The 24,134-nt window shown below is 47.4% G+C and overlaps 1 protein-coding gene across 3 annotated transcripts in view; it reads right to left on the minus strand.

Annotated features, from left to right (window-relative positions):
* The window catches only part of KDM2A (lysine demethylase 2A), a 939,997-nt gene that overhangs the window by 194,218 nt on the left and 721,645 nt on the right, over positions 1-24,134 (minus strand). For all 3 annotated transcript variants that reach the window (XM_086953271.1, XM_086953272.1, XM_086953273.1), the window contains 2 exons: positions 7,138-7,269; positions 6,766-6,855 (listed from right to left, as the gene is read on the minus strand). In XM_086953271.1, the coding sequence (XP_086809397.1) occupies positions 6,766-6,855; positions 7,138-7,269 (222 nt within the window). The remainder of the gene's footprint in view (positions 1-6,765; positions 6,856-7,137; positions 7,270-24,134) is intronic.

Raw genomic sequence — 24,134 nt, forward strand, 5'->3', positions numbered from 1 at the left:
GATGGTGTGCTGCTACAGCTGCGAGGCATTTTGTGAAGACCCTTGGTGCGGATTTTAGTCCGAAGGCTAGGGCTGTGAACTGGTAGTACGCTTGGTTGATGGCAAATCTTAGTAGATGTTTGTGCTGTCTGTTCATGGGAATGTGTAGGTAGGCGTCTCTGAGGTCTATTGTGGACATAAAGTCTCCGCCCCTTTTTTGAGGAATAACTTCCTGTAGGGATGTCATTTAGAATTTTTGAGTTTTTATGTATTGGTTTAGGAACCGTAGGTCCAAGATGAGTCTTAGCGTTTCGTCCACCCTTGGTATGAGGAAGTAGTTTAAGTACACTCCCTCGTTTCTTTCTTTGAACAGTACTGCCTCTATCGCCTCCTTGTGGAGGAGTTCTTGTTCTTCCTGTAAGAGGAGCGAAAGTTTTCTTGCAGAGCACGCCTTTTTTTTGGTCTGTTTGGTGGCGTCACAGTATCAGAACTGTATGATGTTCAGTACCCATTTGTTATGTTATGTTATATGTTTATTTGTAGCACGCGCTGTTAGTCAAAACTGTCCTGGCGCGATGAAAAAGTCATGGTGTCAGCTAGAGCAAGGGAAAGCTTACATAGTCTGCATAAATAAGTGAGTTTTTAGCAATTTTTTAAAGCTAGCAAGATTTGACGAGTGTCTTAAGGCCTCAGGTAGGTTGTTCCACAGCTGAGCTGCACGAACCGTCAAAGACTGCCCCCCAGTCGAACTTTCTTGAATCTGGGAATAACCACATGTCTGAGGGAGGCAGATCGCAGCTGGCGGGTCGGCTGGTAGAAAGCAAATCTGTGCTTAAGATAGGAGGGGCAAGGGCCATGTAGGGCTTTAAACACAAGGACCAGGGCCTTAAAGCGCACTCTTTGGGCAACTGGTAGCCAGTGGAGCTCTCCAAGTTGTTTGCGAACGCCGAGTCTCCTAAGGATATTAAACAGGAGCTTCACCGTCGCGTTCTGGACTACCTGTAATTTCCGGATCAAACAATCTGGAATGCCGGTGTTGAGGGCATTTGCGTAGTCCAGTTGAGAGAGCACAAGTGCTCTGGCTACCGCTTCCTTAGCCACTTGAGGAAGAAGGGGGAAGAACTTCCGGAGAATGGATAGGGTGCTAAAACAAGTACCCGCCAGTCTCGAGATTTGATCGCGGAAGCACAAGTCTGCTCCGAACCAAACACCTAAGTTCTTTGCCACCCCACAGTCACCACTAGGGCACGATGATCCAATGGGCCAGATGGATTCCCTAAAGTCTGCTGGGAATTGGCCATACAACAGAATTTCAGATTTGTCATTGCATTTGAGGCCCGCCTGAGCAAGCCTGGCAAATACAGAGGACAAACATTGGCGAACACCCACTGGACTAAGGTTATCCTTATTCCATGTGAAGAGAAGCTGGGTGTCGTCGGCATAGGCCATTATTTTCGCACCCAACCTTTCTGCCAGATGGATTAAGGGGGTCAAATAGACATTAAAAAGGAGAGGACCTAAAGTCGACCCCTGAGGCACGCCTGTCTCAACCCTGCTGTTTGAGGAGTGGTAGGGGGGGGAAGCCAAACTTGTTGGCATCTGTCTGTGAGGAATGATCTTAACCATCTGAGAGCCACGCACGTTATGCCAATCTCCTCTAGCCTAGTGAGAAGCTGGACATGGGGAACCGTGTCGAACGCAGCAGAGAGGTCCAATAAAATTAGAGCCGCTCTGCCGCCTCCGTCCAGACATTCCCTAATGGCTTCGGTGACCTCCACGAGTGCGGTCTCTGTGCTAAAAGAGGAGCGGAAACCAGACTGGGCAGAATGGAGAGCCTCAGATGATTCCACAAACCTCTCCAGCTGCCGAAAAGCAGCCTTCTCACAGACATTGGCTAAGGCAGGGAGTAAGGAGATAGGGCGATAATTTGAGGGAAGCAGCGGGTCCGCCGAAGGTTTCTTGATCAGCGGGAGAAGTTTAGCTTCCTTCCACTGTCGGGGGACCAAGCCTGATTGTAAGGACTCATTGACTAAGTCAGTCACCATCGGAGCTACAACCTCTGCACGCCACTCAAGACCCTTGCGGGGCAGAGATCCACTGGAGATCCTGACTTCAGTGCTTTTAAAATAGCCAGCATGTCCAATCCCTCTATGATAGAAAAACTTGACATCACAGCGGTCCTCTCAGTGCTACAGGGCATTTTAAACAAAGGGAGGGGTGGGTGGGAGTTCAGAGTGCCCTGATATTGATGTCGGTTGATATTTTCTTCCACTCCTGGAAGAAGTGTTTTAGTATGCTTCCTACTGGTGTTACATGTTTGCAGAACCTTGGTTTGAGTGTGTGCAATTGTTTTGGGGTCTTTTGACATACCCCCTCCCATGGAGGTGTTGAGTGATAAGGCACGTTTGGTGCAGCGGAGTCACTTTGAGGTGGGTTGCTGGGCCCCCTCTTGTTTGTCCTCGGCCGTTTGCCCTCCTACGAAAGGACTGGCCCCTAGGTTGGCATTGCTAGGTTTGCTGTTGCTGACCCTGCTGCGTTTGGTTGTTGCCCTGGTAGGTCTGCTGGAATGTCTGATGTGACGTTCCCGGCTGGTTTCCCCCTCTGCCGTTTAGTCTTCGTGCTGGCGTGCCCCTTCTCCCTCCCTCTGAACTGCAATGCCCCCATGGACCTTACAGTTTCATTCTCCTTCAGCTGCGTTAGTTTCTCAACTACTGGCGCTACGAACAGGGTTTCTCCATTGAAGGGTGTGTTCAGAATGTTATTCTGGACTTCCGGTTTGAAACCTGAAATCCTCAGCCAGGCATGCCTTCTTTCTACTACCCCAATCATCATGAGCCTGCTGGATGGGTCTGCTGCATCCAGGGCTGATTTGAGGCAGGAGCTAGCCATGTTCTTGCCTTCCTCCACCAGGTGTGCTGCTCTCTGCTGGTATTGTTCAGGGAGGTGTTTGAGTAGCTGTCCAACCTCCTTCGATTGCTGGTACGTATGCCTGTTGAGTAGAGCATTAGAGTTAGCAATGCACCAGTGAATTGCTGCATTCCTCTCTAATTTCCTTCCAGTGATGTCTATCCTCTTACTCTCCTTGTCTGGAGGTGGCCCTGAGTTTGTAAGAATGTTGGCTGTTGCTGCAATGATGGAGTCAGCCGTGACGGATCCTGGATGCATGGTGGGTCCTTAGAGGAATGTTTATACTTTTTTTTCTGTCCTAGGTGTGACAGATCTGCAGGTTGATGTCTCCCTAAATGCTTCCCTGCCCTGGTCCAGGACACTCGGGAGCATGGGCAGGAATTGGCTCCTTGTTTGAGTGCGAGAAGGGTCTCTAAGAGGTAGCAGGCTTTCGGTTTCTCTTCCTCTAGTTTCACCCCATATGCTGCAGCCGCATTCTTAATGACCATATTAAAGATCCCAATGTTGTCTGGCGACGAAGGCCTCGAAGGGTATGTCTCCACTGCCTCTTCCGGGCTTTTGGTGTCATGGTCCTGCCAATCCAGGTTCTGCGCCACCGAGGATGCCAACCCCAAACGTGTTGGTCTTCCTCGCCTTCTCCCTCATAATAATATAAGCCCTCTTCCTCCTGGTGCTCAGCGGGTTCAGGAGTTTTTGGCAGGTCTTCGGCGTCGAACTCCTCTTCGACCTCTACTTCAACTCAGACAAGACGGAAGTCCTCATCCTGGGCTCCTCACCTTCCGCCTGGGACGACTCCTGGTGGCCCCCCGCCCTGGGCACCGCACCCAAACCGACAGACCACGCACGCAACCTGGGCTTCATCCTGGACTCCTCCCGCTCCATGACCAGACAAGTCAACGCCGTCTCCTCGTCCTGTTTCAACATCCTGCGCATGCTACGTAAGATCTTCCGGTGGATCCCCACCGAGACCAAGAAGACGGTCACCCAGGCCCTCGTCACCAGCCGGTTGGACTACGGCAACGCCCTCTACGCCGGAACAACCGCCAAGCTCCAGAAGAGACTCCAGAGAATCCAGAACGCCTCAGCGAGACTCATCCTCGACCTCCCCCGACACAGCCACATCTACGGACACCTGAGAGACCTGCACTGGCTCCCGGTCAACAAGAGAATCGCCTTCCGCCTCCTCACCCACGCACACAAAGCCCTTCACGACCAAGGCCCGAGTTACCTCAACAGCCGCCTCAACTTCTACGCTCCCACACGCCAGCTCCGATCGACCAGCCACGCCCTCGCCGCCGTCCCCTGCATCCGAAGAGCCACAACAGGAGGAAGGTCCTTCTCCCACCTGGCCGCCAAGACCTGGAACTCCCTCCCGACCCACCTCCGCCTGACCCAAGACCACCTTGCCTTCAGGAAGCAGCTCAAGACCTGGCTGTTCGAGCAGTAGCGGACCCCTCTCCTCCCCCCCCCCCAAGCACCTTGAGACCCTCCAGGTGAGTAGTGCGCAATATAAATGTCTGATTGATTGAACGATCGTCGTGGGCTTTGAAGGGATAGTGAATTTCTCATCCATTCGTCGAACTCCTTTCTCTGGAGGATACTTTCCATTTCAGCCTCGAGCCTCCTCTTTTTCCTCTCCATCTCGGCGAGTGTTTCAGCTGTTCTCTTCCGTGCCGTCAAAGCTGTCTTTGGCTCTTTTTCCTTCGGCGCAGAGTGCGCCCTTTCGGGGACGTGCTTAGGCGACCTGGGCCTTTCTTGGGTTTTCGCCGACTGGGAGTCCTTTTCGAAGGATCCACTGGGCTGTTTGTCCTTGGATGAAGCTGTGACCGTCTATTGTTTCAGCGCCAGTGCTCCTTTCGAGGAGTTGGACTCTTTTTCGAGAGTCTGTCAGGGTTTATGGGGTCGATGTCTCTTACCTCCCTTGTCGACTTCAAAATCGGTCTCTACGACCGTTTAGTCCTCAGGTCCCTCAGCGATGTTGTCCTCTTCTCCACTGGAGAGGCCCAAGTCCCAGAGCGATGGAAGCGGACCTTGGCCTTGCATGTTGTAGTTGGCTCTCCTGTCTCACTTAACTAAGTGTCTTCGGGGTGAATGCAGAGCAGGCGTTGCAATCCTTGCTTTCGTGGTCGATAGGCAGGCAGAGGTTGCAAACCGGATACTGATCCTTCTGAGCGTACTTGTGGTGGCAATTACGGCAGAATTTGAACGGTGTTTTGTCCATTCCTGCGCTCAGGGGGCCCTGTGTGAGCATTTTCCGTCGGACGTCAAAGTTTTCAAATTTCCTCTCCTTCGTCGTCCCGGCTGTGATCTTGATTGCGAGATGTCTTCTCCAACTTTCTCGGTGGTCTTCTGCTTTATTTTCTCCTTTTTTCCCAAAAACTCTGGAATCTCTCAGTGACTATCCAGACCCAACGGCGGAATAAAGATTCTGAAGATGGCGCCCAAAGGTGGGATCTTCCGGAGGAAGAAATGGTGGGACGTCGACGCCCACATGGGCTACAAAGAAAAAAAAAAGTGAAAAAAAATACTACGATTCCGGGCCCAACCACTAGACTGTGGAATAATGCACAGAATAGTGAATCCAGAAAGATTTGCGCTGCAAAACTAGAGATGTAAGTATCCACAAGAAATTGGCTCCAACTTCTCCCCTGTACCGTCAACGCCATAACAGCAAATAGGCAGGCTTTTCTCTGGTGAACACAAAAATTCACTGAACAATTGGGATGTAGCCACAGACCAACAAGTTACTTACATCTGGTAACGCCTTATCTGGTAGAGACTAACTAGCCGCAGATTCTTTACCTTAGAATTATCCCCAGGCATCAGACTGGATCTGGCAATTTTTCAGCAGCAGTGCCCTTGTGTGCTAGTAGGTGGTATAGTTCAGCTCCATGTGGCATCACTGGCATCTGAAAGGACGTTCATGGTGGCTACATAGGTACCACTCAAGGCCTTCTGTCAGTTACTTTTCATGACTTTCCAAGCCAGAAGCACAGAGCCAATGAGTACACTGAACAGTACTGTGGAAAACTAGGGCACTGAAAGGTGAAAGCCCTGTACATAGAAATCCATTTGCAGAGAGGGGAGGACGGGTGAGTCTGTAAGGAATCTGCGGCTAAACAGTCTCTCCCAGATAAGGCGTTACCAAAGGCAAGTAACTTGAGTTTTAGCTGCAGATTCCTAACCTTAGAATAGATACCCAAGCAATACCTTCCAGGAGGTGCGACTACAGAACAAATTCACACTAGGATTCCTGCACGAAAGTACAGGCAAAATGCAGACCGGATTGTCCAAGCAGAAGTGTTTGGTAAACGTGTGCAAAGAAGCCCACGATGCCGCCTGGCAGATGTTCAGGACTGGAACTCCACATGCTAACAGTGGTTACAGCTTTAACTTCTGAGGAATGAGCACGTAACCCCTCAGGGGGCTGCTTTTTAGCCAATGCATAGCAGATCTTTATACAGAGCACGATTGTTCAGGAGATGGTTGTAGGAAGCTGGCTCTGTATATACTATACCAAAGTGAGGTATAGTGTGCAGAGTCCAGTGGAACTCAAAAGGCAGACAGAGGGGGTGGGGGGTGACATCGGGGAGTCATACGTTTTTAGGCGAAACCAATACAGTTTACAATGCTCTTGCCATTCTTAGAAGCTTGGAGATGTAAAGGGGTAGAAATGATTATCAATAGTGGAGCAGGCAAGTAAGGTACTGAGTTGCAGGGAGATATTTATCTAAAGAGATTTAGGAAAGGGGTACAAGGTAAAGACCGATGAAAGATGCAAGACGTGGAGCAATAGGCAGGAAAATTGGAGATAAATTCAAGTTAAATAGAGGAGTATTAGAGATTCATCAAACTGTGGAATGGAGGTGTAACTTTTACCATGACATTCTCAGATTTCTTCTCCTCATTGCACTTAGGACACTCCCAGCAATTGGGCAACTCTTCGTTCAGTATCCCTTCTCCATCCATCTGTGAGTATAGAAGATAGAGAAAATGTGATGAAAAGCAGTCTTTTAAGTTTTATACAGGCATAAGGAATAAAGACATACCAAGTCAATCCAAACTAACTTATGTGAACCCCTCTGGCAGTAGACATACTAGTCAAAATCAACAAATGACTCCTAAACCAACCACTGTTTTGATCACCACACAAAACCGCTAGACACACTGCGCCACTTCTAATGTAACCAATTCCGTGGTTGAAACGAAGACCTTCACGTAAACACCCAGCATGCGATTAGTAAGACTCACCATCAGGCAGCTTGGATGAACGATTTCGTTACAGATACAGCATTCCATCAGTTTCTTTTCAAAGCCCTCAGTATTTTCGTTCCGGTCCACTTCACCACAAAGGGCACAGGTTACCGAGTGGGGTAGCCTTGGCTGCAAAGAAATATGAGTGAGTGCAAGATTGAACAGACTTTAGCAAATATATTCTGAGGATTAACATTCCCAGTAAAAAGTAAGCGGTGTTCCAAACAAATGTTTCCAGTAGTACCTTCCATTCTATTTCCTTTATCTCTCAAACGAACCCACAAGAAGTACAATTGTTACTTACCTGTAAACAGTGGTTCTCCAGTATTGGTGTCTTTCATAGATTTGCATGCTCGAATATTCCCCTTCGTCGAAGAGGTAGCCCCACGGTAAATAAAATAGCAATAAAACCAATCATATGTATATAAAAACATAATAACACATTCTAAAACCATAAATACTCCTAAGTACCAAGGTTACCATTAACACATTAAAAGAAAAAAGCACTTTCATAGCATATCCATGTCATTATGCTAGTCCAAACAACAGCCAATCAGGAGCAAGCACCCCTCTAGAACCTTCTCCTCAGAGGCTCAGGCCCTCAGTTTTTCGTAGCACAAGAGTGACAAAAGAGTTTAGGAGGAGAAGCGAGCCTCTGAGGGGGAGGTGGGTGGGTCGCATGTGAATCTATGAAAGACACCAAAACTGGAGAACCACCGTTTACAGGTAACAATTGTTCTTCTCCAGTATTGGGGTGTCTTTCATAGATCACATGCTTGAATAGAATAGTGAGCAGTAATAGCTAGCCGCAAGACAAAATAGCAGTGCATTAGCATTAACATGCAATGAAAATGATACAATGCTGCCAGACATATAGTAAAAACCATACAGGCAAAGTGAAAGAAAGAGGCTCACCTTATTTAAAAAGATTGCGAAGCACCGCTTGGCCCACTGCCGTATCAGCTTCGTTGATCGTCCCAAGACAGTAGTGCTTTGTGAAAGTATGCCTGCTGGACCACGTGGCTGCTAGACATATTTGGTGAACTGGCACACAAGCAAACAGGGCCGTAGAGGATGACATCGCCCTGGTGGAACGAGCTCTCAATGTAGATTGAAGAGGCTTGCCGGCCTTTTGATGACAGAATGAGATTGCTGAGGAAATCCAACGTGCAACAGTTGGCTTGGTAATAGCATGCCCTTTGTGCATGCGCCCATAAGCAACGAACAGTTGATCAGACCTACGAAAGGGCGCTGCCCTGTTTATGTAGAATTGAAGGCATCTCAACGTCTAATGAATGCAAACGTTGCTCTGCCGGAGATTGGGGATTAGCGAAGAAAGACTTTAAGAACACTGGTTCATTGAGGTGAAAAACAGTTGGCACCTTAGGCATGAACGCCGGGTTGGTGCGAAGCACAACACAGTCCGATTTGAATTGAAGGAAAGGAGGCTGAACGGTAAAGGCGTGGATATCACTCACGCGACGAGAGGTCAAGGCGAGAAGGGCAACGTTCCAGGTCAAAAATTTCAAATCCGCTTTGTGGATGGGATCAAAAGGCACCTCCATCAATTGCGCCAAAACAACATTGGGACGCCAGATAGGAAGAAGCCGCCGAATGGGCGGAAACATCCTGAACAGACCCTGCCGAATTAATCTGGAAGAGTAGAGAGAGGAAGACCCATCCTGCCGAAAACAAGATATTGCCGCTAGGAAGACCTTCAAAGTTGTGTGGGAAAGTCCTGATTGAGCCAACTGCAGAAAGAACAGCAGAAGCTGAGTAGGAGAAGAGTGCACGGGATGGATGTTGGCAGATGCACACCAGTGACAGAACCTTTTCCACTTTAGCTTGCAAGTCTTTACTGTGGACTGAGCTCTTGCATTGACAAGAACGTCTCTACATGCTGTCGAAATGTTCAAGTGGGCAAATTCAAGGTGCTCAGGTTCCAGGCCGATAATTTGAGAGGGAGAGGGTCCAGATGGCAGATCTGACCCTTGTCCATTGTGAGGAGATCCACTCTAGGACGAAGGAGGATGGGTTCGCACTGTGAGGGAAGCACCGGTTCCAAGAACCACGCTTGACCAGGCCATCTGGGAGCGATCAGGAGAATGTGGCACGGCTGTGTCTGCATTTTCCACAACACTCGAGGAACCAGCGGGATCGGTGGAAAAGAGTAGGCAAATCGATTGCACCAGTCCATCTAAAGGGCATTCCTGCAGGACCCTCAATGGGGAAGCCAGCTTGCATAAGTCGGGCATTTCCGGTTCACAGGGCTCGGAAAAAGATCCATGTTCGGGCGACCCCACAGCTGAAAGATGAAGTCCAGATGCGGCTGATGCAACTCCCACTCATGGGTCGAGGACGCGGACCTGCTGAGGGAATCCGCTAGGACGTTGGAGATGCCTGGTAGGTGAACCGCTGTCAGGGTAATTTGGTGATGGAGTGCCCAGTCTCAGATGCTCTGTGCCAGCTGAGAGGGGAATGGTGACTTGGTGCTGCCCTGTTTGTTTACATAGTGCATACTGTTGGTATTGTCGGTTTGAATGAACACGGATTCTCCCTGAAGCAGGAGACGGAAAGACTTGAGCGCAAGGAAAATGGCCATCAGTTCCAGTCTGTTGATGTGCCAGGAACGTTGAGACCGGGTCCACTTGCCCTTTATGGATAGCTCCTGAAGATGTGCGCTCCAACCTTCCAGGGAGGCTTCCGTGGTAAGGACTAGCTCTGGAACAATGGTTAGGAAAGAAGTACAGGCAGCGATGTGGGACGGTTGAGCCCACCAGTGGAGAGCGGACCTCATCCGAGCAGTCACCAGGACCAAATCGTTGAAAGAGCCGGTGACCAGACGCCACTGTTTGTCCAGTTCCTCCTGAATTGGGCTACTCTTGAGCTTGCAATTTGGGATCAGGGAGATGCAGGAGGACGCTATCCACAGAAAAGATTTCAATACACAAACTGACACAGAACCTTTTGAACAGAGGAGAGCCACTGGGTGTAGAATCTGCAGCTGACATTCGTGAGACACGAATGCCTTTGCCAGCGAAGTATCGAGAGTGGCGCCTAGAAAGGTCCTGCAGGGAGCTGGATCGAACTGAGACTTCTCAGTGTTGGACAGACCGAGGGAGTGGAATAGTCTGAAAGAATCGAAGTATCCAGAGACGCCTGTTGAAGGTCCAGGTAGGGAAAGATTTGAACGCCCTTCAAACGTAGATGTGCAACCACCGGGGCCAGGACTTTCGTGAAGACTCAAGGGGCAAAGCGAAGGCCGAAAGGCAGAACCTTGAACTGAAAATCTCTGCGCCCTACCCGGAAGCGCAAGTACTCCCAGTGTCTTGGAAGTATCGGCACGTGGAATAGGCATCCTGGAGATGGATGGTGGTCAGGAAGTCGCACTTCGAGAGAAGGCAGAGAATTTCCGTGAGCATGCAGAAGGATTGGCACTTCAGGTACTTGTTTAGGGCCCTTAAGTTGAGGATCGGACGTCATTTGCCGGACTTCTTGAGGACTAGAAAAACAGGAATAGAACCCCATCCCCTTCTGAGACTTGGGAACCACTTCGATGGCATCTTTCTGAATCATAAGTCGAATTTGTTGAAAGAGTTCCCTGAGGTGAGTCGGAGGTGGACCAGTTGGAGGTGTGTTTGGAGGGAACTTGACAAACTCCAAAGCATGGCCTTTTGACACAATGTCCAGCACCCAACGGTCCGAAGTGATTGAAGACCAATTGGAAAAGAAAAGGGAGATTTGACCTCCAACTTTGATCGGGGAAGGCAAGTCATTGCTTCTTAGAAGCGGAGCCTCTGTAGGAAGACTTTCCTCTCTACGACTTGGTAGACTGTTGTCGATAGGACTGCTGTGACTGGGAGGAATATCTGACTTCCTTGACTGTAGGAGCGGTGCTGGTTGGATCCGCCGCGAAAAGAAGGAGGTGCCGCGTCCACCACGAAAAGGCTGTTTGCGAAACTGCAAAGTACCTAAGGCACAAGCCATCTCGGTGTCCTTTTTGATGGTTTGAAGTGCGTCGTCCACATGCTGGCTAAAGAGCGATTCGCCGTCATAGGGCATGTCAAGGATTTTCGCCTGAACCTCCTGGCGAAAACAGGTGGAACGAAGCCAGCCCTGACAACGTAAAACAGCTGCCCACGCAGGCTGACGAAAACCAGTGTACGCAATGTCCACAGAGCAGTCGATAATCTCTGATGACACTCTCCCTCCCTCCTGAAGAATCTTGAGAGCCCCTGCTTTGGAGGGCTCAGGAATGAGGTTGATAAAAAAAAAAAGACATATCCAACCACATCTGGCGGTCGTAGCGACCCAGAATGGCCAGAGAATTCACAGCCCTCACGGTGGTAGAAGCCACAGTGGCAAATTTTTTGCCCAATGGCATCAAGACTACGTCCTTCGCGGGCAGGAGGTGGGGTAATTGGAGAAGACGGATTCCTGGAACGGCGCTGTGCAGCCTGGGTGATCACTGAATCGGGTTTAGGCTGCGCTACCAGGTAAGCTGGAGAACCCTGGTGCGCCCTATATTTCTTCTAGAAACGAGGAACAAGTGCCGGAATAGAATTTGGCGCCTGCATCAGTTTGACACCCTCATTCCAGATAAAGTCAATTATGGGCACTGCACGGACCTGTTTAAGAGGTTGACTCTTGAAATCATAAAGAAAACAGTCCTCATCCTTCAGAACAATAGGGAGTTTGAAGCGCAGCGCCGCTCGTTCCATAACTTGGTGAAAAGCAGCTATATCAACAGAGGGGAATCCCCTGGACCAGAAGGGTGCGGCGACGGTGTCTGGATCTGATAATCGTCCCAATCCGCCATGGTCCCAGCATCATCATCAACTTCGCCGTCTTTCCAATCTGGGCGAGCGTTATCATCCTCATAAACAGTTGCCTGAATTTGAATAGATGTTGCAGATGTTGCCGATGGCCGGGTTGGCCCTGGCAGTACAGTAGAGGTAGGAGTCGCTGTAGTTACAGGCACCGTAGGTTGATGAGATCCAGGGTGAGAAGGTGGAAATCGTCTATTATAAGTCCTCAAACATGTATTGGAGATTAGAAATGAGCGAGAGTGGTATTTGTCCTGTGGGAACCAGAGTAGAAGGTTCCTCCTCATTGAAGTAATGATCTTCCTGATCGTGCTCATAGTCCTGACATTTTATGACCAGCTCCGAAGGGCTTCGAGCTGCCCGAAATCTATCATCTTCCTCCTCATCTGAACCAGTCAGGCTCCGATCCTGTGGCAAAAAGAGAAGCTGGAGGCTGAGAGTGAAGTGGAATCGGAAGTTGATCCAAAGACATGCCGGCGTTGGAGCAGAGGGTCAACAGCAGGAGTCCCAGAACCGGATGATGCAATTGGCACCAGAGGCAAGGATGCGAAAGTAGATGTCGACGACAGTAACTCAGTCGACGGGACAACCACCGCCGACTAAGCAGCCGACGACACAGCCGCCACAGTCGTCGACGGAGCCACCGCCGACGAAGAGGCTCTCTTCACAGAAGCCATCGACGAAGATTTTGACGTAGACGAGACTCCCTTTTTTGACGTTGACGAGATCGGAATAGATTTAAAGCTCACACACCCCATCGTCGACACTGAGGACATCGACGCAGCAGTCGTCGATGACCCGCTGGCACAAGTCGTCGTCACGGTCATCGTCAGAGCTAGAGACGGCATATCTCGTCGTCGGACAGACCGGCAACGATTTAGCACTGTTAGTGGAAACATGCGTAGAAGAAGCCGTGGACGCCTGAGAGTCAGATCTCGAGAGCGTAGGCGTAGCAGGAAGATATGAATGTCAGCAGCCCTACATGCCAAGAACAGATGCATACTGGTAAGTAGCATATTCCGTTCGAGGCATGTGGCCTGCTTAATTCATATCTGTGCATAGAATATATAGCAGTCTCTCCCATAGCGGTGGTTGCTTGTGCCAGCTGCAGCAGTCTGAACAAGAGTTTTGAGAACAGCCTGTCCTACAGCTGCTTGGAGTGTACATCTACGCAGTAGTGTTTGGTAAATGTATGTGTGGTAGTCCATGTGGCTGCTCTACATATCTCCTCTAGACGAATGTTTCCTAGGAAAGCCACGGATGTCCCCATTTTGCGCGTGGAATGCGCTCTTGGGGGAACTGTTAAAGTGTGTTTAGCTTTAATGTAACATATTTGGATGCACTTAACTATCCATCTAGCTAAACCATTTTCGGAAATGGGGTTGCCTTTGTGCTGTGGTGAAAAGGCAACAAACAACTGTTTTGTCTTCCTGAAATCTTTTGTCCTGTCTATGTAATATAGGAGAACCCTCTTAACATCTAGTGTGTGTAGAGCCCTTTCAGGTACTGACTGTGGATTTGGGAAGAACACTGGCAGTTCTATTGTTTGATGTGGAAGTGGGATACCACTTTTGGCATGAATTTAGGGTTTGTCCTAAGCACAACCATATTTGCGTGAATTTGGATGAATGGCTCTTGAATAGTTAGAGCTTGCAGCTGGCTAACTCTAAGCAAAGTAATCGCTATGAGAAAAGCCACCTTCCATGTTAAAAATTGTATTTCACACGAGTGTAAAGGTTCAAAAGGTGGTCCCATTAGTCTGGTTAAAACAACGTTTAGGTTCCAGACAGGTGGAGGTGGGTTTCTTGGGGGGGAAGGATCACTCGTTTGAGCCCCTCCATGAATGCTTTAATTGCAGGCATAGCGAAAGGTGCTGCCTGTTTTGAAGGTAAGCTGCTATGGCAGCTAAGTGTATCCTTATGGATTTATAGGGTAGATTGCAGCGGTGTAGGTGCAAAAGATAGCATATGATATTTTGAGTTGATGAGTCTAGTGGGCTTAGGTTATTGTTACGATAAATGACAAAACGTTTCCACTTTGCCGCATAGCATGCTCTTGTTGTAGGTTTCCTTGCCTCCTTGATAATGTTCATGCAGTCAGGAGGTAAGTTTAGGTAGCCAAACTCTAGGACTTCAGGAGCCAGATTGCAAGGTTCAGCTGCTGCGGATCTGGGTGCTGAATGTCTCCATGGCTCTGCGTTAAGAGCCTGGGTGTTAGTCGTAGTCTTTGATGAGGCACCACGGAAAGTTCTAGGAACGTGGTGTACCACGGTTGCCTCGCCCATGTTGGAGCAACCAGGATTAGCGTCATCCAATGCTGGCGCAGTTTGCGTGCCACTAGCGGTATCAACGGTGCTGGTGGAAAAGCGTAGGCAAATTTGCCTGACCAGTTCATCCATATCGCATTGCCCTGAGACTGCGGGTGTGGGAACCTTGCGGCGAAGTACTGGCATTTTGCGTTTTCTTTTGTGGCGAACAGGTCTATCTCTGGTTGTCCCCACTGTTGGAAGTATGGTTGTAGCACTGTGGGATGAATCTCCCACTCGTGCAGCTGTTGGCTGTGTCTGCTGAGCAGATCCAGCATTTGATTGTCCTTGCCTGGGAGGTGTTCCGCCATGAGAAAAATGTTTCTTTGAATGGCCCACTTTCACATGCTCCGAGCTAGATGTGACAGCTGTCGAGAGTGTGTTCCTCCCGGTTTCTGTAGGTAGTACATTGCAGTCATGTTGTCCGTCCGGATCAACACGGGTCTTGTTGCACAGATGTACTTTGAACGCTTTTATGGCCATGAAAATTGCCATCAGCTCTAGTAGGTTGATGTGCATTTTCTTTTGCTGCGTGGTCCGTAAGCCCTGCGCTGTGTGGTGGAGGACATGGGCTCCCCACCCTATGAGGGATGCGTCCGTCGTGAACACTATTTGTGGTACAGGCTCTTGGAATAGTCGTCCCTTGCAAATGTTTTGTGGATTCCACCAATGCAGAGAGTTGTATGCACGACTGGTCACCAACACTAGGTCGTTCAATTGTCCTTGAGCCTGGTTCCACTGACGTGCTAGGCACTCCTGCAGCGGACGCATGTGTAGTCTTGCGTGAGGGACTATGAAAATGCATGAGGCCATCATGCCTATTAGTTGCATAAACACTCGGGCTGGGAGCGAGTGTTGGGGCCTGAACCTTTGGATCAGCGTCTGAATGCTGTTTATTCTGGCAGAATTTGGCTGTGCTTTTGCTGCCAGAGTGTCTCTCGTCGCTCCCAGGTACTGTTGTAGGTGGGCAGGCTGAAGATGGGACTTTTGGTAGTTCAGCGAGAAACCTAAACTGTGCAGGAGGTGAATAGTGCGTGACATGTGGCTGGCACATTGCTGGGCTGACCGTGCTTGTATTAGCCAGTCGTCCAGATGAGGATAGACATGAATATGCTGTCTTCTGAGATGTGCAGCTACTGTCGCTAGGCACTTGGTGAACACCATCAGGGCTGTTGTCACCCCAAAAGGAAGTACTTTGAATTGGTAGTGCTGATTTTGTATTGTAAACCTGAGATATTTCCTGTGTGCCGGGTGTATTGGTATATGGAAATATGAGTCTTTGAGGTCTAGTGTTGCGAGGAAGTCTCCTTGACGCAACAGTGGTGTAGAGTGAACATGTGGAAATGCTCTGATAAGATGTATTTGTTTAGGGGCCCGAGGTCCAAAATTGGTCTGAGAGACCCGTCCTTCTTGGGGATTAGGAAGTACAGTGAGTACACCCCTGTACCCTGGTGTTCTAAGGGTACTAGTTCTATGGCCCCTTTTTGTAGCATGCTGATGACTTCTTGCTGCAATAAGTGTAGGTGTTCTGCGGACATAGGACGGTGTCTTGGAGGTATCTTGGGTGGTGTTGAGGTTAATTCTAGGCAATAGCCATGCTGGATAATTTGCCTCACCCACCTGTCTGTAGTTGTTTTCCCAGACTGGCAGGAACTGCTGTAATCTTCCCCCGACCGGTGTTACATGGTCTGGGGGTAGTGACAAGTCACTGTTTGGTATTGGTAGAGGATCTGGTGGTGTTATTCCCTCGTTCTCTACCTTTGTTGTTATTGCCACGGTATCCACCCCTACTGTTTTTGTTGTAGATGTTTTGCGTGTTCCCTTTGTTGTATGAGGCTTGCTGTGTTGAGCCTCCCCTTGCAGCTGCTCTGTTGCCGGAGCGACGAAAGTATTGTTGTGACTGCAAGGCTCCCATAGACTTGGCTGTCTCGGTATCCTTTTTCATCTTGTCTAATATTGTGTCCACATCAGGACCAAATAAATAATCAGGGTTTATAGGTTGATTGAGTAAAGTGCTCTGAACCTCATTCTTAAACCCAGAGATGCGGAGCCACGCATGTCTTCTGAGCATGACACTGGTATTGATAGCCCTGGCTGCTGTGTCTGCCGCATCCAACGCACATTTGATGGAGGCGTTAGATATTAGCTTTCCATCTTTTATTAGGAACTCTGCCTGTTCCTTATAAAGGTCAGGTAGATGCTGGAGAATTTGCTCTAGTGTGTCATAGTGTGCACTGTCATATCTGGCTAACAGGGCTTGTGTGTTTGAAATCCTCCATACGTTAGCTGCTTGAGCAGCTACCCTTTTGCCTGAAGCCTCCAGAATCTTAGACTCCTTGTCTGGAGGTGGAGCCTCGCAAGTAGTCTGAGAATTAGCACGTTTACGTGCATTGGATACTACCAAAGAGTCTAAAGGCAGCTGTCCCTTAATGTATGTAGGGTCCACTGGTGCTGGTCTATATTTTCTCTATTCTGGGGTTAATGACCCATGTCTAATAAAAGAGAGAGGGACCCCAAAACCAAAGGGATAGGGTTCCACAATTGACGTTAGTCTGAAAGAAATTCCCTTTGGGTAAAATAGCAACAGTACATAAGTACTCACAAGCATACAGACAACAATTTACAGGGAAGCAATGTAGATAAATAGGATTCAACCACTATATGTGAAAACACTCTCAAAACATTTCAAATTATAAAAACAATTTATTAAAGATACATTACATTAGATAAAAAAACAGAAATTTGGGAAACATATAAGGACGGTGTAATAATCAATAAAAACAACAACATTCAATTAAAAAGGAGTATGCAGGAAAAAAGGATAGAAACCATTCATAAGAAAACAAATTTGGTTTCCTCCTTAGTGTATATTCCTAGATTTACTCCTTGGGCGTCGACGCGTTTCGGCGGTGTAAACATTAATCCGCCTTCATCAGGACAGTAGGACAATACAGTTTCCCAAATAGATTCTCAGATGTATGATAGGTCTGACCAATATTGCAAGGGGTATTCCGCCTCCTATACGTCAGAACAAGGAATTCGTCCAGCGAATTATTTTAAATATGAGTTCGGATACGTATTCAGGTACTATTTAGTTTTTAGTGATGAGAGGCGTAAATACGTCTTTAAAGGTCGTATACTTCTCCAGTTAAATGACTAGACAGATTGATTAAAAATGCTAGTACATGAGCACGCAGTAGTGAAGATTTACACTTTAAACTTCGGTCCTGCTCAGGCGCAATTAAAATACAGCATGGGTTCCGGGATTTGTCCAAAGATACCCGCTGTGCAAGGAAAGTCCTCTCTATAATCCCTTAGTCTTTCGATCGTCGGACGTCCTGCGTGCTCCTCTCCGTGTCCCCGGCTAGTGTCGAAAAGGCCACGCGGCCCGATTCGACGTCCTGAGTAGATTACAGGAATAAAGTTGTCGGCATCGATCGAATAACAATACCGACGACCCCGAAGGCCTTTTGGCCTTTTAGAAAGTTTTTTATCGATTCCGAACTCAGAGTTAAGAAAATACATCCAAACCCATTGGCGGAAAAAACAATCGAAGGATGGAGAGGATGCCCATGCGCACTGTAGTCCAGGGGAGAGCCACCTAGCCGGGGACACGGAGAGGAGCACGCAGGACGTCCGACGATCGAAAGACTAAGGGATTATAGAGAGGACTTTCCTTGCACAGCGGGTATCTTTGGACAAATCCCGGAACCCATGCTGTATTTTAATTGCGCCTGAGCAGGACCGAAGTTTAAAGTGTAAATCTTCACTACTGCGTGCTCATGTACTAGCATTTTTAATCAATCTGTCTAGTCATTTAACTGGAGAAGTATACGACCTTTAAAGACGTATTTACGCCTCTCATCACTAAAAACTAAATAGTACCTGAATACGTATCCGAACTCATATTTAAAATAATTCGCTGGACGAATTCCTTGTTCTGACGTATAGGAGGCGGAATACCCCTTGCAATATTGGTCAGACCTATCATACATCTGAGAATCTATTTGGGAAACTGTATTGTCCTACTGTCCTGATGAAGGCGGATTAATATGTTTACACCGCCGAAACGCGTCGACGCCCAAGGAGTAAATCTAGGAATATACACTAAGGAGGAAACCAAATTTGTTTTCTTATGAATGGTTTCTATCCCTTTTTCCTGCATACTCCTTTTTAATTGAATGTTGTTGTTTTTATTGATTATTACACCGTCCTTATATGTTTCCCAAATTTCTGTTTTTTTATCTAATGTAATGTATCTTTAATAAATTGTTTTTATAATTTGAAATGTTTTGAGAGTGTTTTCACATATAGTGGTTGAATCCTATTTATCTACATTGCTTCCCTGTAAATTGTTGTCTGTATGCTTGTGAGTACTTATGTACTGTTGCTATTTTACCCAAAGGGAATTTCTTTCAGACTAACGTTAATGACCCATGCCCTGGTTGTTTCCTTAAATATGTCCCCTGCGTGTTTAAGCACCCCTTTTAACATTGGCAAGGTTTTGACTGATTTTTCAGAAGTGTTGAAAGTGTCAAAGAGGAAGTCTTCCTCAATGGGGTCTGCATGCATCTCCACGTGGTGATTGTATGCGGCTCTTTCTATCAATGCATTGAAAGCAGCTGTGTCCTCTGTAGGCGAAGTCTTAACAGGGTATGCAGTACTGTCTGGAATAGGCTGAGAGTCTCCAGGATCTACAGGGTCAGACCATGGTTGATTCTGGTTGTCATTGTCCACCGGATAATTGTACTGTTCATTATCCCCATAGTCCACATCCTCATCTGTGCGTGTAGGAGGATATGTATAAGTCTCTTGCACATGTGGTCTGATATGCTCAAAGAGAATTGGAGATGTAGAAGTGTCTTTTCTTTTTGAGTGGTATCTTCTAGGTCTCAGCGTAAGTGTCTGGTCTGATTTCCTCTTATATAGGGTAAGTCTGCCAGTATCTGGGTCAACATACAGTTTTGACTGTTCATCTGTTGAGGGCTCTTGCTCTTCAGGTGTTTTAGCTCTTTTCCCCGAGATCGCCTTTTTTGTTTGCGTCGGTTCGATTCAGGTTGTTGGATCGACCGCTTTTGGCTTTACGTTGTGTTGGAAGTCCGAATTTTATCGGTCCGAGGGACTTCTGTGTTTCAACAGTCTTTTTAGTCTGTATGATCTTCGGAGCCATAATGGTTATCAATCCGACAGTTTGTCGGTTCGATAACCACTTTTTGGCCTTGTGTCGTCTTCGGAGCTTGCTGCTTCAGAGCGATGCTTTGCTGCCTCAGCTCGACAGTCCCCTTCGGTTCGATCCTTGCCTTCGGCTCGAGTGTCTTTGTGTGCACCGGCCTTGGTTTGTCGACTTTATTTCGGTTCGACAACCGTCTTCGGTTCGAGTCCCTTGTTTGTGTCGCTTGGTGTCGACATCGATCTCGTCGGTTAGACGGCCTTTAGCTTAGGCGTGGACAACCCTTATATGCGACCCACCGGGTCGACGCCCTTTTTCTTTTTGGTCGGCTCCGATGTATCCATACCTCTCGGTCCGAAGACTGTAAAGTCCATCAGTTTTGGTTTCTGTTTTTGTTCCATCACTTTCGGTTTCGATTTTACCAAGCTATGGTAATGTTGCAATGGTGGCTCTTGTGTTATATTCTTAGCCGGGCTGAATTGCGGGGCTATAGAATCGATGTCACGATCTTGGCTAAGGCCTTCCGGCGATGCCTCGACCTGAGCCTCTGGAAGCGTATCAGTAAATGTACTGGGCTCCGTACTCCCGGTTGGCCCAGTGTCCTCGCCGGAGTTGTCCTCGACGGCTCAGATGCCTGGATCGTAGTTCCCTACCTCAACGATGTCTTCTTCGTCGTTGACGTAGTAGTTGGAGTCATGTTCTGACCCCTGCTCCGACTGCTAATCTGAGTCTTCAGTTTCGACGACCTCTTCGTCGGCTTCAAAGATATTTTCTGGGTCAGGCGCTGGCTTCTGCATCGTCTGCCTCGCTGCTCTTCTAATCCGAAGTGTCTTCTTTAATCGAAATTGTGCACAAGCTAAGCAGTCGGCGTCATTGTGTTTTGGAGATAAACACTTATTACACACAGGGTGTTTATGTGTGGATATTTCGAGTTACAGTTGGGGCATCTTTTGAATCCATCGGCGATTGGTCCCTTGGTGTCGAAAAGGCCACGCGGCCCGATTCGACGTCCTGAGTAGAAAACAGGAATAAAGTTGTCGGCATCGATCGAATAACAATACCGACGACCCCGAAGGCCTTTTGGCCTTTTAGAAAGTTTTTTATCGATTCCGAACTCAGAGTTAAGAAAATACATCCAAACCCATTGGCGGAAAAAACAATCGAAGGATGGAGAGGATGCCCATGCGCACTGTAGTCCAGGGGAGAGCCACCTATCTCGTGATACTTCGAAGACTCTTCCAGGACAACAATGTGCAATCATCCGGACCCAACACTAGGCGGCGATCTATGCACAGATATGAATTCAGCAGCCCACATGCCTCGAACAGAGGTGAATCCTTATTCTTCAACCTCTGCAACCACAGGAGGAGACGCCCTTCCCTGTCCTTAAGGGTCTTGGTTGAGAAAGTCTTGCAAATTTTACATTTGCCTACCTCATGCTCTGGATAGAGGCAGTAAATACACTTCTTGTGAGGGTCCTCTGAGAAGAGCCGCAATTTCCCACAAGAAGCCCATAGTCGAAACAGACTTCTTACTTGAAGACAGCCTAAACATTGTAGAACTCCACAAAAATTGAAAAAACTGAGCAGAGCTCAGAAAGACTCACTTAACACGACGTGCCGTATAAAATCTGAGGGCCTGAGCCTCTGAGGAGAAGGTTCTAGAGGGGTGCATGCGCCTGATTAGCTGTAGTTTGGAGAAGCATAATGACATGGATATGCTATGAAAGTGCTTTTTTCTTTTAATGTATTCCTATGTGTTAATGCTAACCTTGGTACTTATGAGTTTTTATGGTTTTAGAATGTATGTAATTATGTTTTTATATACATATATGATTGGTTTTATTGCTATTTTATTTAAAGTTGGGCTCCCACTTCGACAACGGGGAATATTCAAGCATGTGAATCTCAGACATCCCAATACTGGAGAAAAGCCTGCTTCACATTTACCCCTTGCTCACAGCATGGCACTGACTTTAGCTTGTCCCCATTGACTCTCAGTTGTGAGGACTTAACTTTAAAAATCAGCAGGCCTAATCGAACAGGATCTAGTGTGTGAGGCAAACGTGAACTAGAATAAGTTTTAAATCACAGCTATTGTTTTGTTTTACTCTACTTTTCTCTTTAGCCTACTTCATTCTCCAAGTATGAAACTAACGCAAGAATTAACTAGGAAGATGGTGGTAGACAGAGATTTCAGAGTACTAATCACCACTTCACACGAACACCTGTCATTGGTGTAATATCCCCAGGAGCAGTGGTCATAAAATACATCAGTGTAGCCCAGGAGTCTGCCACATTCGTTATGTTAAGATAGACCAATTTCTAGAATGTAACCAAACCTGCATGGTCTACTAGAATGGGTATGACTGCCTGGAGATTCTTGCCTAAGTAGCTTATATTAATGACAGCTATGCAAGCAGGGGCTTTATTACTATAAACAATGCATGTCAGCAGTCAGATGGCATTTGTGCTAAATACTAAAACAATGTACACTGCGGCTAAATAGTTCCAGACAAACTGAAGTGGGGCTGAAATACCATAGTAGAGCATGAATAGGTTAAGTCACGGATCCATGCATTTTCCTTATGGGTAACATGTGGGTACTAAAGGCCTCACCACAGAACTGCTCCATTTACATACCAGTGACTGTCATTTTCGGATTACGGTACACCAACAACTAAACAGTTTGTCATTGCCATTGTATCATGCTGTACCATAGTATCCAACCCTCAACATCTAGAGTAAGATAACTGTCCTAAGTTGCCATATTAGTCTTCATAAAATGGAGAAAAAAATCCAAAGATCGAGTCAGTCCCTCTAAAAACCTTCAGATTTCTCCATTATCCATCCTCAAGTTTAGAGAGGCTAATTTTTAATTTAATCTTAAGCACTACCACACCACTGTTACTCTGCAGCCACATACAATCAGATATTGCCAGAATGCACTGTACCAAATTCACTCTCCCAGGGATTTTATGTTGGGCCATCGCAAGAGCCCTACCCAATTTACCTTGCAAAATGCAACTAAATGTATCCTGATGCTCCTTCTGACAAGCGTTGACCTCACAAACAGCGGATATCTACAAACAGGCTTAGGTAGCTACCTCTTCCACTACGCACCAGTGATCTGCAACAGCATTGTATTTTTCTTCAACCACGAACTTCAGAACTATAAAGTGTCCTTCCCTAATCCAGGCACATTGATACACATTTTAATAGCCGCCTCTGTCCACCACAGACTGAATGGCCACACAATTATTTCTCCTTCCGAGACCATGGCCATCTTCACATCACATTTTTTATTCTTGTACACCTATCAACCCTAACTATTCAAATGTCACTAATAAGTTTTCAGGTGTGTGAGTTGATGTGATCCCCAAGGATAAGGTTACTCACCCAGTGAGCATGTGTTCTTGGCATATAGAGCTGTAGATTTACAGGCTTTGCATACTTCTGCCATCAAAAACAAAGTGCCGACATGTAAGGAAGATGTCATCCTTCCGTACCTTTTACATTTGGCGCAGTCTGGCCTTAATTTTCATTCTATTAAGGTTCAACTCGCTGCGCTGACTGCCTACAGGAAATGCCCTTCACAGACATCCTCCTTCCAGAGCCATGTGAGCAAGGATTTTTTGGAAGGCTTTAAGAAAGTGTTTCCTCCTGTCCGGCATCCTTCGCCTTCATGGGAATTGAATGTGGTGCTGTCCAGATTGATGAAAGAACATTTTGAACCTATTCATAAGGCTTCGTTGCAGCACCTGTCCTGGAAGGCGGCGTTCCTCGTGGCCATTACATCGGCCCGCAGGATGAGTGAAATTCAGGTGTGTTGCCAAGAACTTTATACCGTATTTCATGCTGCTAAGGTTGTTATGCGTACTCACCCTAAATTTCTTCCTAAGGTTATTTCTGATTTCCATGTTAACCAGACCATAACTTTACCTACGTTTTTTCAGAACCCTTCCACTACAGCGGAAAGGTCTCTACATTCCCTGGATGTCAGGAGGGTGTTGAAATTTTATCTGGATAAAACCAAGGATATTCGTAGGTCAGACCAATTGTTTATCAACTATGGATCGGTCAGGACATGTCTGGCTACTTCGAAACAGTCTATTTCGAGGTGGATTGTGTCCGGTATACAGTTGTGTTATCAAAAGGCTAATAAGACCTTAGGGGGTAAACCTAAGGCTCATTCCACCAGGGGCAAAGCTGCCATGACTGCTTTGTTACGTAATGTTCCCATTGTAGAAATCTGCAGGGCGGCCACTTGGAAGCCGGTCCATACCGTTGCTAAGCATTACTGTCTGGACTCGGATTCCAGGGCAGACGCTCAGGTTGGGCAGGCTTCGCTGCGAAATCTGTTCGCACAGTAGTGGTGTGGTACTCATTTTCTATCCCCCGCCGCTTTGGTGTGGGGATGAGCTTGCCATTCTATTCACTAGATTATGACTATACACAGAGATCCCCTACTACAGAAGGAGTAGTTTCTGTCCTGTAACTCCAGTTCTGTAGTAGGGGTATCTCTGTTAGTCTTAAGCGCCCGCCCTCCTCCCCGTTGGAGACAGATGTTTATGTTCGGAATGCTACAGGTCTGGCGTTATACGCCTTTAAAAAGAACTGAAAGTAAATGGGACCTGCTGGGCATTCTGGGATACTGAGAAAGTTCTGAAAAGTTTCCTTAAAGGCACGGTATC

This window comes from Lissotriton vulgaris, chromosome 1_2 (genome assembly GCF_964263255.1).
Source record: "Lissotriton vulgaris chromosome 1_2, aLisVul1.2, whole genome shotgun sequence".
Taxonomy (NCBI): Eukaryota; Metazoa; Chordata; class Amphibia; order Caudata; family Salamandridae; genus Lissotriton; species Lissotriton vulgaris.